The 13,541-nt window shown below is 48.0% G+C and overlaps 1 protein-coding gene across 2 annotated transcripts in view; it reads right to left on the bottom strand.

Annotated features, from left to right (window-relative positions):
• Window positions 1-13,541, bottom strand: part of LOC149452055 (polycystin-1-like protein 2) — a 159,291-nt gene that overhangs the window by 125,967 nt on the left and 19,783 nt on the right. For both annotated transcript variants that reach the window (XM_089689776.1, XM_089689777.1), the window contains exons 12-13: window positions 12,068-12,182; window positions 2,824-2,968 (exon numbers count right to left, since the gene is read on the bottom strand). In XM_089689776.1, the coding sequence (XP_089545902.1) occupies window positions 2,824-2,968; window positions 12,068-12,182 (260 nt within the window). The remainder of the gene's footprint in view (window positions 1-2,823; window positions 2,969-12,067; window positions 12,183-13,541) is intronic.

The following is a 13,541-nucleotide window of genomic DNA, read 5'->3' as shown; positions in this document are numbered from 1 at the left end:
CGCTTAGTGAGGTCATAATGAGGAGTTCCCACTCTCTCTGTTGGATTTTTTATTTATTTTCAAGTAGAAAGAAGGCCGCAGAGTGTACTAGAACGCAAAAGATGGGTGGAACTCTCCGAAATTTCTCACCTGGATAGGACTAATTATTAATTATGGTGGATTAAATAATAATTATGGTGGAATGTTGGTGGAATATTCATGGTGGAAGATTTCACTGTCTCACCCCACCAAGCTCCACCTATACTTAAAGCATAATTCTTAATTGAAATTACCCTTCGACACTATTGATATTAGCATGATCTGGGGACAATATGCTGATCCATTAGTGTACTAAAAGGTAGGAGTGAGTCTTTCTCAAATATGTGTCTGAATTGATGAATGCATGACAGGGAAAAACCTTATGTGCGCTAAAGTGTAGCAAAACATGACACAGGATTATATAGAGTCTTATTGCTCCATCTAAGCCAGGGGCAGGGGCGGACTGACCATGTGGAAACTCAGGCACTGCCCGATGGTCCGGGGTCAGTAGGGGGCCCCATGAGATGCCCCTGGTACCTTTTTCATAGGCTTTTTTTGAGTTTGGGCAAGGACACAGGTGCCCCATGATCCCCTATTGCCCGGGGGCCCCATGAGTTGTCAGTCCGCCCCTCGCCAGGGGTGTCAAACTGCGGCCCTCCAGTTGTTGTGGAACTACAAATCCCATGAGGCTTTGCAAGGTTGACAATTACAAACATAACTCTAAAGGCATGATGGCACTTTTAGTTCCTTGATAGCTGGAGGGCCGCAGTTTGACACCTGTGAACTAAGCCATAAAGTGCCCTGAATTCACTCACGGCCTTGCTGCCTTCCTTAGACGAGGGTATATACCCTGAAACACGTTAGTATTTTTGCAAAGGTTTGTGCGATGTTGTTAATGTCTCCCTGGCCATAGAGGTTCAGATACTGCTGCTATTGGATTTATCAAAAGCTTGTGTATCTACTACTTTTGAGAGCAGTGATCCCAACCACAGCACCACCTGCCTGGAGTTTGCATGTTCTCCCTGTGCCTGCGTGGGTTTCCTCCGGGTACTCCGGTTTCCTCCCACACTCCAAGGACATGCTGTTAGGTGAATTGGATCCTGTCTAAATTGGCCCTAGTATGTGTATGAATGTAAGTTAGGGACCTTAGATTGTACGCCTATTGAAGGTTAGGGACTGATGTGAATGTACATAAAGTGCCCTGAATCCACTCACGGCCTTGCTGCCTTCCTTAGACGAGGGTATATACCCTGAAACACGTTAGTATTTTTGCAATGGTTTGTGCGATGTTGTTAATGTCTCCCTGGCCATAGAGGTTCAGATACTGCTGCTATTGGATTTATCAAAAGCTTGTGTATCTACTACTTTTGTGAGCATCCTTTTATGTTTTGTTAAATAAATAGTGTTTATGATAAGCACTAAACTGGTGCACTTTTTTTTTGCTTTTCTTCCGAATTGAGGAATACTTACTGTACTCTAATCTTGAGCTCCTGTAAAGTTAACCAAGTGCCTACATTTAAGCCTAGTACACACAATCAGAAAATCAGACGAATAATACCGCTTTCGAAGCGTATGTTAGTCTGATCGTTAGTACACAGCATTCATCCAAAATTATTCACGGTGAGAAACACGAACATTTTTTTCCTACGATACCAGATCATACGATTTTCATTTAAACAATACAGTATTCATTCGAAAAAAAATGGAAGAGCAAGGCCACACATTCTCAGAAAAAAAAGAATACATTACAATGCAATACAACACATTACTTCACTTCCAAATTTGTATTCTGTCATAAGAGAAATTCTGTAACTTTAGTAACCACTTCATTTTTGATATGAAACTAGCATGCAAAAAAAAAAATGGACGATCATTCGCCCAATATTCTCATCATGTGTACCAGGCTTTACAGCATTGCCAAAGGGCTTAGTTAGAGAAATATTTGAAAAAGTAATCTGAGGAACCACAGTTTATGAATCATTGTGCCAGGCTTCACTATTTGGGATGATGGGCACTCTAGGTTACATCATTCACCATATTTACACTGTATGAGAGCAGTGATCCCAACCACAGCATCACCTGCCTGGAGTTTGTATGGTCTCCCTGTGCCTGCGTGGGTTTCCACCGGGTACTCCGGTTTCCTCCCAGACTCCAAAGACATGCTGGTAGGTTAATTGGCTCCTGTCTAAATTGGCCCTCGTATGTGTATGTATGAATGTGAGTTAGGGACCTTAGATTGTACGCCTATTGAGGGTTAGGGACTGATGTGAATGTACAATATATATGTAAAGCGCTGCGTAAATTGATGGCGCCATATCATTACCTGAAATAATAATAATGCCAATAGTCCCAGAAAAAAACCTCCACAGAAGGTAAATTAGAAAATTTGGCACTAGAATACACAATTGAGAGCTAATGGATACAAACAGAGAACCATCCTGGAGTACGGGGACCTTTCATTTATTCACCTGTCATCCATTCATACAGCACTTTTTATTGCTATAAGACATAGTACAGATTCTATGATTGCAGGAGGGGGGCAAAAGGGTGGGCGCAGTCACAATCTTGGTTAGTATCCATGACAGGTCCAGTGGCTTGTATTAACCCTCACATAACTGTTATTTATCACTGCCGGGGTATTATGGAAGGGAGGCAGAGAATGAAAGATTTCAACTAAGACAGAAGCCACCAGCACAAAAGACCCTTCTCATTCAACGTAAGTACGGTCCTATGTGCTGATTTTAATAAGTATTTAACTAAACTTAAGCTGTAATGTATAGAAAAGTTTTCATACACAACACTTACCGATCAGCTTTATTGTGAAAGCTCCATGTGATTGGCTCTGTAGAAAGGTGCTGTTTAATACAAGTGTGGATGTGTCACTTTGTAACAAAACCAGAGAGCTTGGCCTAAATTCACGCAGGCTGCAGGCAGGAGGAAGGGAATCAGACTACAAAACAAAAGGAATGTTTAGCTGAAAAATATATGAAATTTGAATTCTATAGTCAATGTATCAGTTATTGTACCGCAACATTATTTGTATCTATACCAAGAAGCACACAGCCCCATTATTATTTTAGAAAAAACTACAACTACTAATAGAAAGGCAAATGATACCTTTACATTGTCCTCTAACACAGCCTTTTTCCATCAGGGTGCCCAAGCACCCTAGGGTACCTTGAGGATTACTGCCAGCATGTACTGTATATACTGAGCTGTGTTCAATAAAGATTCATTCATTCACCCTACACGAAGTTCCGACTCGTTGTTTGGGATATCGGGGAAGGAGTGTCTTTGAGCTCTAATACCCGCCTTGGCAGAGTGCTGGAAGACTTGCCGGAAAAGGGAACCATTGGCTGAGACGCATCGCTCTGCACGAGGAAGCCCAGGCGGAATGGTTCCGCCTCAACAGCCTGTATGTAGGGTTATGGAAAGAAGGCAGGCAGAAGGAAGCAAAGACTAGAGCTGGAGAAGAGAATGCGAGACAGCAATTAAAGTAAGGCTAAAGGATGAGAATAGAGAGAAAAATAATATAATGATCTAGCCCAGCCTTTTTCAACCAGGGTACCCAAGCACCCTAGGGTACCTTGAGGTTTCTTCAGGGGTGCCTTGGCAAAATACCTAAAAAATGCCCAAAAAATTGTATACAAGCCATCAGGTGGACCAAGCCTGCCTTTTAGTTACACAAAGCCACAGGTTTTCATTATGCATGATAAAAAAGCATGAGCAAACGAATGCTGTAACTCCTGTGCTAGACAATGAGCTCCACAATGTCAGTAACCCCACATGGAGTACTTTTTGGGAATGCAAGTCTTGCTGCCTTCAACGGACCAGGGAAATCCAAAGGAGCTGTGTGCAAAGAAACAAACAGAGGGTGCACGGGCCTAGTTTATTACCTTCTAAAAATGAGATTTATTGAATAAAAAGTAGTATACTCACAAAAGAATAAAATCAAAGGCACATCACAAAAAAAGACAGCATGGTCCAATCTCACTAGATGGTGGCTGTTGGGGGATTGTAGTCCTCCAAATGTTGATGTGTAACGAGGCGAGAGGGGCTCTGAGGAAGAGGTTCTGCCTCGAAATGCGTCAGCCATTTGGAGGCCTACAGTCCCCCAACAGCCACCATTTAGGGAGATTGGACCATGTTGTCTTTTTTGTGATGTGCCTTTGATTTAATTCTTTGGGAGTATACTACTTTTTATTCAATAAATCTCATTTTTAGAAGGTAATGCACTAGGCTCGTGTGCCCTCTGCTTGTTTCTTTGCACACGTCTCATTATGCACCAATAACCAATCACATCATCAGTTGATAAGAAGGATGTCAGTTGCCTGCACATGTCAGGGCAGGAACGATGGAATGGGCAGGCAGGCCTATGGTACGGTCACGCTGCGACTGACGACAGCCACTACCCACAGACCAGAGTCCCTCAGGGCGCGGAGTCTAAGCCCCAGGCTACCCTTCACCAGGGCCCCTGATGGTGGGGATGGACTTGACGCAGCCTGAGACCAGGTCGCGGCCCCCGAGTGACCCCAGCTGCGATAACGACTGCCGCCAATGGCGTACAGCTGGTGGGAGCTAGATGGGATCACGAGTAGAGTAGTCAGACAAGCCGGGTCAATAATAATGGAGCAGACAGTACTAGACGGTAGGCAAAGAATACTCAGGTCACGGGCCGGGTTCAACAACGGGAGGTCAGATAAAGGGTTAACGCAGAGAGTAGTCTTGTCCAAGCCGAGTCGGTTACCAGGAGAGCAATGGGAACAACACAAGAGCTTGCAACAGGGCAACATACAGGACACAAGTGCAGAGCACACTTGCAGACAGCAGGTTTAAATGTGCTCAACCACACCCTTCTGAGGAGGAGCCGCAGAAGCCTGAAGGCATAAAGGTTCCCACCATGCTTTGCAGAAAACCAAGATGGAGGCCAGCTCATGGAGATGCACAAGCTCTGAAGAAAGGTAGGACCTTGACAGTACCTCCTCCTCAAGGGCCCCTCCCCCTCCGTGGCTCCACAAAAGGTTTCTGAGGAAATCGGGCGTGAAAAGCGCGGAGGAGGGCAGGAGCATGAACATCCGCGGAAGGAACCCAGGAACGTTCCTCGGGGCCATAACCACGCCAATGGACCAAAAACTGTACCCGACCGCGGACCAACCGAGAATCCAAGATGCGGCTCACCTCATACTCCTCATGACCGTCGACCCTGATAGGACGAGGACGAGGCAGAGGGGCAGTAAAGCGATTACAGATCAGCGGTTTCAACAGGGATACGTGGAAGACATTGGAGATGTGCATCCCAGGAGGAAGAGCAAGGGCATAGGCAACCGGGTTCACCCTGCGAAGAATGCGGAAAGGACCAACAAAACGGGGGGCCAGCTTTGGTGTGGGCACCCGAAGCTTGAGGTTGCGAGTGGACAACCACACCCGATCTCCGACCTGGTATGAGGGAGCGGACAACCGTCTACGATCAGCCTGGAGCTTCTGGCGCTGTGCTGAGTCCTTCAAGGACCTCTGAATCTGCCCCCATGAGGAGCGCAGAGCAGCCAGGTGGTTATCCACAGCCGGAATGTCCTGTGGAGAGAACAACTCAGGCAATACAGCGGGTTGGAACCCATAGTTGGCCATGAAGGGGGACATCCCAGAGGAGGAGTTGACAGCCGAGTTCCTCGCAAACTCTGCCCATGGCAGGAGATCGGCCCAGTTGTCCTGATGATCCGATATATAGCAACGAAGGAATTGTTCCAGGGCCTGGTTGGAACGCTCCGCAGCCCCATTGGACTGAGGGTGGTAGGCCGAAGAGAAGGAAAGCTCGATACCCAACTGGGAGCAGAAGGCGCGCCAGAACCTGGACACAAACTGGCTCCCACGGTCCGAGACAATCACCTTGGGCAACCCGTGCAAGCGAAAGATCTCCTTGGCGAAAACCGCAGCCAGTTCCTGTGCAGTCGGCAATTTCTTGAATGGAACGCAATGGCACATCTTAGAAAAACGATCGATCACCATAAGAATGACCGTATGACCTTGAGACGCAGGAAGATCCACAATAAAATCCATTCCCAGGTGTGACCAGGGACGCTCCCCATTGGGAATGGGTTGCAGAAGGCCCAATGGAAGGTGCCGAGGAGATTTATTCTGGGCACAGACCGAACAAGCTGCTACATATGAGGCGATGTCAGAACGGAGAGATGGCCACCAGAATAACCGAGAAACGACCCAGGACAATTGGTTCCTACCAGGATGACCGGCAGTCTTGGCATTATGGTAGGTACGTAGCAAGCGGGTACGCAATCCCTCAGGTACAAAACATCTTCCAGCAGGTCTCTCAGGGGGAGCGTTAGTTTGAGCCGCCAAAATCTGCTCCCCAAGGGGAGAAGTCAGGTTGGTACGAATGGCAGCCAGGATCTGGTTTGGAGGAATGACCGAGGTCGGCTCAGTGTCCTCCCTGGACAGCTCAGAGTATTGCCGCGACAAGGCATCAGCCCTGACATTCTTGGAACCAGGCAAGTAAGAGACCACATAGTTAAAACGTGACAAAAACAGAGCCCACCTGGCCTGACGGGGTGTCAACCTCCTAGCCTCCGAGAGATATGTGAGGTTCTTGTGGTCAGTGAGAACTAGGACCGGGACCACAGAACCCTCAAGCAGGTGCCTCCATTCCTTGAGAGCCAGAATAATGGCCAACAACTCCCTGTCTCCAATCTGGTAGTTGCACTCTGCAGAGGAAAGCTTCTTGGAGTAGAACCCACAAGGAAGTAGGGGTCCCTCGGGTGACCGACGCTGGGACAAGAGGGCGCCTACTCCTGTCTCAGATGCATCAACCTCGAGAACAAAAGGCAACCCAGGATTGGGATGAGACAGAATTGGGGCCGAAGTGAAGGCGGCTTTCAGAGCCTTGAAAGCTGAGATGGCCTCGGGTGACCACTCGTGAGGGTTACTGCCCTTCTTGGTCAGATCTGAGAGAGGCTTTGCCAATGTGGAAAAGTTCCTGATAAACTTCCGATAATAGTTGGCAAATCCCAAAAAGCGCTGAATGGACCGAAGACCACTGGGACGAGGCCACTGCAGAACCGCTGAAACCTTCTCAGGGTCCATAGAAAAACCCATCGGGGAAATGATGTAGCCTAAAAAGGCAACCTGGGATTGGTGAAATTCACACTTCTCGAGCTTACAGAAAAGCTCGTTTTCACGTAACCGTTGCAGCACCCGCTTAACATCCTGGATATGAGACTCCATGGACGCAGAGTAAACCAGGATGTCGTCCAAGTAAACCACCACGCACTGCTGCAACAAGTCACGTAAGACATCGTTAATAAACTCCTGAAAGACCGCGGGTGCGTTACACAACCCAAAGGGCATAACCAGGTATTCATAGTGGCCGGTTCTGGTGTTGAACGCGGTCTTCCACTCATCGCCCTCCTTGATCCGTACAAGGTTGTAGGCAGCCCTAAGGTCGAGTTTAGTAAAGACCGTTGCTCCCTTGAGGCGGTCAAACAACTCGGTGATCAACGGAATAGGATAAGCATTTTTAATCGTGATCCGATTGAGACCCCTAAAATCAATGCAGGGTCTCAGCTCACCTCCCTTCTTTTTCACAAAAAAAAACCCAGCTCCTGCTGGAGACGTAGACTTGCGAATGTGCCCCCGGGAAAGCGCATCCGCAACGTATTCCTCCATGGCCTGATTCTCTGCCACCGAAAGAGGATACACCCTGCCACGCGGAGGAGTAGCACCAGTTTGTAAGGTTATGGCACAATCGTATGGACGATGAGGAGGCAGGGCACCGGCGCGCACCTTGTCAAACACGTCCAGGTACTCCCCATATTCAGTGGGCAGCACAGAGTCCGAGGAGGTGCACAGCACCTTAACCGGACCACGGATGCAACCAGCCCCACACCGTGGTGACCATGAGAGAATCTCGGCCGATCGCCAATCAAAGGTCGGATTGTGCCTCTGAAGCCAGGGATAGCCCAAAACCACGGAGTAGTGCGGGGAAGAAATTACCTGGAAACAGGCCAATTCCCTGTGAACAGCCCCAATAGCTACCTCCACCGGCAGGGTCTCGTGGGTAACCTGCGATGGCTGCAAGGGCCTGCCATCTATCGCCTCGAGAACCAATGGAGTCTCTCGAGCCTGCAGAGGAATGGAGTACTGGGCCACAAACGAACTGTCCATAAACAAACCGCCAGCCCCAGAGTCTACCAGCGCCTGGGCCGTCACCGAGCCTCCTGCCCAAGAGAGGACAATGGTGATAAGCGGTTTATCTTTACGGGAAACCGGGGACGAGGAAACTCCACCCAAGATCTGCCCCCGACAGGATCTCAGGTGCGGGCGTTTCCCGGACGGACCAGACAGGACTGCCGAAAATGCCCCCCGAGTCCACAGTACAGGCAGCGACCCTCCCGACGCCGAGAGGCCCGCTCCCCCTCGGAAAGGCGAGCAAACCCCAGCTGCATGGGCTCACTACCAGACAAACCATCCCCAGGAGGCGTGGGAGGAGAGGGAGGCACGGGTGGGACAGAAAACGTAGGCGCCAAACGGTTAGGAGGCCTCCGCAGCCGCTCCTTAAATGAAGGCCTCTCTCTGAGCCTGGTGTCAATCAAGATTAGGAAGGAGATGAGTGCCTCTAACTCCACAGGCAGTTCTTTGGCTGCGATCTCGTCCTTCAACGCATCAGAGAGACCATGAGAGAAAGCAGCCACTAGAGCCTCATTGTTCCAACCCACCTCTGCCGCCAAAGTACGAAATTCGATGGCGTACTCGGCAACGGTTCGTGAACCCTGATGCATGGACATGAGCAATTTGGCAGCAGAAGCGGAGCGAGCGGGTACGTCGAATACCGTACGGAAGGAGGCAACGAAACGGGTAAACACGTGACTCACCGGGTCATTCCTCTCCCATAAGGGATTAGCCCAGGCCAAGGCCCTATCAGAGAGTAGCGAGATTAGGAAGCCCACTTTTGCCCTCTCAGTAGGGAAAGCGTGAGGTATTAATTCAAAGTAAATCCCCACTTGGTTAAGAAAACCACGACACTGACTCGGTTCCCCCCCAAAGCGCTGAGGAAGAGGGGCAGAACCAGTCATACCTCTGGGTACCGCGGGTTCCGCAACAGATGCAGAGGTAGGTGCAACAACCGGAGCAACAGTGGGAGAGTCCACCGGAGTAACAACTGACCTAATAGCCCCAGGGGTAAGGTGCGCTGTGCGTGCAAGCAGAGCCTGCAACGCCTGAGCGAACTGATCCAACAAGCGATCCTGTTGGTCGAGTCTGGCGAGTAACATAGGGATCGAAGGCGTACCTGCACCGTCAGGATTCATGGCACTTGTGTAATGTCAGGGCAGGAACGATGGAATGGGCAGGCAGGCCTATGGTACGGTCACGCTGCGACTGACGACAGCCACTACCCACAGACCAGAGTCCCTCAGGGCGCGGAGTCTAAGCCCCAGGCTACCCTTCACCAGGGCCCCTGATGGTGGGGATGGACTTGACGCAGCCTGAGACCAGGTCGCGGCCCCCGAGTGACCCCAGCTGCGATAACGACTGCCGCCAATGGCGTACAGCTGGTGGGAGCTAGATGGGATCACGAGTAGAGTAGTCAGACAAGCCGGGTCAATAATAATGGAGCAGACAGTACTAGACGGTAGGCAAAGAATACTCAGGTCACGGGCCGGGTTCAACAACGGCAGGTCAGATAAAGGGTTAACGCAGAGAGTAGTCTTGTCCAAGCCGAGTCGGTTACCAGGAGAGCAATGGGAACAACACAAGAGCTTGCAACAGGGCAACATACAGGACACAAGTGCAGAGCACACTTGCAGACAGCAGGTTTAAATGTGCTCAACCACACCCTTCTGAGGAGGAGCCGCAGAAGCCTGAAGGCATAAAGGTTCCCACCATGCTTTGCAGAAAACCAAGATGGAGGCCAGCTCATGGAGATGCACAAGCTCTGAAGAAAGGTAGGACCTTGACAGCACAGCATCCTAATTTGACCCTCCCCTGCCCCTCTCCATCAGTGCTGGTGTCACAATTAGCTCAGTGATGGAGAAAAACTGAGGAAGAAGAGAAACACTGAAATACTAGTCAGTACCAGTGTGCAAAAGTGTATTTTATTTGGAAGAATAAATCACCTCTACCATTGGGTGTCTTACATGTGTGAACATTGATGCATTATGTAAATGCATAGAATAGTTTTTTACATTTTAGAATGGGGTGCCTCAAGGCTGTCCATAATTTTAAAGGGTGTCTTGACAGGAAAAAGTTTGAGAAACACTGCTCTAACAGGTCTTGAATTGCCTGCAACCACCAATGACTTAAAGAGTCTATGGGTAAAACAAAACAAAAAAATGACATATATAATTGGAGGACATGCCTAAGAGATGATAGAGCTTGTGGGCAGTTGGGGGATAGGCTAGATCAGTGTTTCTTAACCTTTTTTCAGTCAAGGTACCCTTTAAAATTATGAAAAGTCTTGAGGCACCCCATTCTAAAATGTAAAAAACTGTTATAATAGTTTTATATAATGCAGCAACATCCCCACATGTAGGACACCCAACATTAATGTGCAAATACACTTTTGCACACTGGTACTGACTAGTATTCTGGTGCTTCTCTTCTCCCTCAGTTTTTCTCCATCGCTGAGCTAATGTGACCCCAGCACTGATGGAGAGAGGCAGGGGAGGGTCAAACTAGGATGCTGTGCAGGCAGCTGACATCCTCCTTAACAACTGATGATGTCATTGGTTGTCAGGACTCCGGCAGCTAGAAGGTCGTAACGTTGCACAATGAAAATCTGTGGCTTTGTGTAACCGAAATGCAGGCTTGTTCCACCCGCTGGCTTGTATACAAGATTTGGGCAATTTTTAGACATTTTGCCCAGGCACCCCTGAAGAAACCTCAAGGCACCCCAGAGTGCATGCGCACCCTGGTTGAAAAAGGCTGGGCTAGATCATTATATTATTTTTCTCTCTATTCTCATCCTTTAGCCTTACTTTAATTGCTGTCTCGCTTTCTCTTCTCCAGCTCTAGTCTTTGCTTCCTTCTGCCTGCCTTCTTTCCATAACCCTACATACATACTTCTCCCATCCTCACCCCCCCACCACCTTTTATTTACCCTTTTGCCCACATACCGACAGTCTACTGTCACTCTCCCATTCAGTGGTGTATTTAGGTTTTGTGCTGCCCGAGGCATCACAAAAATTGGCTCCCTCCATTGACGAACACCCCACCCCCTACTCCCACCCGAGAGAGCCTTCCACTACAACTGCCCCCATACACTTGCAACCCCCCACCCCGACAAGAGATACTGTAAGACACTCACCTTCACAGCTCCGGACATTGCCGGGAACAACAGTCAGGCTCTGCATACACCCTCAAGCAGCCTGCAGATCCCACCTGGTCCCCATGCTGTGTGTGTCCCTTCTTCCTTTCCTTCTTTCAAGGGACAGCACTGCCCCCTGAAAAATGCTGCTGCCCTCCCTGAAAAATGCCGCCCTAGGCAAATGCCTTGTTTGCCTTGTGGTAAATACACCCTGCTCCCATGGTTATAGAACTATTCACTATGACAGAGGAGAATACAGACAGAAGTGATTCTAAGTTACATGGCAAAAGTCTGCCACTAATTCTCTATGGCTCATTTTTGGTTGATAGTCTCTTGAGTTTTCTCTCTATAATAAAACAACTCTCACCTTTTAGGGAAGAAGTGAACTTTGCAATGGATATTTGCAACAGAATGTATCTTTCTATTCTCTGTTAAAATACTTTGGAAGATGTTTCTCATTACATAAAACATCAATAAAAACGTTATGATGCAGTCTGTCACTAGCATTAGCATAGCCATCACCCCTGTAATAAATTTTTATTACTTGTTCATCCTGCCATTGGACCTATTATTTTTCCACTTCCTATAATGGGTTGACAACACTGTTCGTTGTGCATTAAAATCACACATCAGCCCTATCACTCTGTAAGAAAGAAATTAAATAAATTGAAATCTAACTCCAGCTAACATTTTTTTAAACAGTTATTACAACTCTAATGCTAACAACTGAAAACTAACCTTATTGAAGCTATTCTGAAGGTACCAGATGTATGTAACTGCACTGCAGTTTTCACAGGACGCATACAGCACCATGTCTTCAGAAAGATCAATATTCTTGCAGTTACTCAGACAGCTAAAACAAAAATCATCTGTCAATATATTACCTCTGTAAGATGATTTTATGAGAGAAGTACAAACAGGAAAGCAATTCCCTTTAATAATAAAGAATTTAGAACTGAATCTGTTTTGAAGCACTTATTGTATATCCATAACAGCTGCATAGGATTACATAAGTATGCATTCATGCAGTTGTGGTCAATGTACAAATGATAGAGGACCTCAAGTGTGGTCCTTAACACTTCTGGAGGGCTGCACAATGCACACTAAAAACATTGGAGTACAATAACCCCCAGTGAATGCAATAATAACCCCCCAACATTGGTGTAAGTGGATAAAATAATAGCCCCAGCACTGGTATCAGTACTATTATTCTTTCCCCCTATATTGATGGTCAGTGCCATTAAAATGTGCTACCGCCCTGCATTTGTGGTCATGGTAAAGAAAATTAAACCCCCCCCCCATTTCCCGTTCCTCCCTTGGCAGTGAAAATTATCCACTCCACCCCCCCCCCACCCAATGGTGTATTTAGGTTTTGTGCTGTCCTAGGCAACACAAAAATCATCTGCCCCCACAGACACCGACCAACACCCCCACCCCCTGTTCCCCTCCCGGGGAGAGAGCCTGACATTCACCAACAACGCCCCTGCCCCCCACTTGGGAGAGCTTTCCACTACTCCCCCCCTTTCCCGGCGATAGAGAGAAAGACACTCATCTTCACAGCTCCGGACATCCCTGGGAACGGGAGTCAGGCTCTACATACACCGTCAAGCAGTCCGCAGCCTCTCTGGGTCCCACCCGGTTCCCATGTCCCTTCTGTCATCCCTTCTTCTGAGGGGAAGTGCTGCCCCCTGAAAAATACCGCCCTAGGCAAGTGCCTTGTTTGCCTTGTGGTAAATACACCCCTGCCCCCACTCCCAATATTGAAGGTCATGGCAGTGAAAGTGTTACTTCCCCAATCCCTTTTTTCCTGTATTGGTGGTTATGGCAGTTAAAGTGTTAACCTCCCCAACCCCCCCCCCCCCCCCCCCATTATTGGTGGTATGCACAAAGTGGTGCTTGAAACAGAACAGTAAATAAAAGCTGTGCATAGTTCCTGCTGACTGTAAAATGCTAAGAATAAGCACCACTCAACATCAAGGTACATGGAGATCAGACTTTTGGCACCACAGAGATAATTCCCTGTTATTGAGTTCTCAAAAAATACAAGTTTCAGCTATTGCTGCTTCTTCTTGCATCCAGCACTCAGTCCTGAGGTCCATTAGTAATCTTTAATATCATAATTCCAATATCAGTTGCAGAGTGTATTAGATGCATAAATAAGGGGTATAAAAAAAACAGCACTCAGGCCTGGTTCACACTACATGCATTTAAG

Source organism: Staurois parvus, unplaced genomic scaffold (genome assembly GCF_062004578.1).
Source record: "Staurois parvus isolate SC_StPar_1 unplaced genomic scaffold, SC_StPar_1.0 ptg000498l, whole genome shotgun sequence".
In the NCBI taxonomy this organism is placed as follows: Eukaryota; Metazoa; Chordata; class Amphibia; order Anura; family Ranidae; genus Staurois; species Staurois parvus.
Note: the sequence above shows the minus strand (reverse complement) of the source record. Positions and strands in the feature narration are given on the sequence as shown.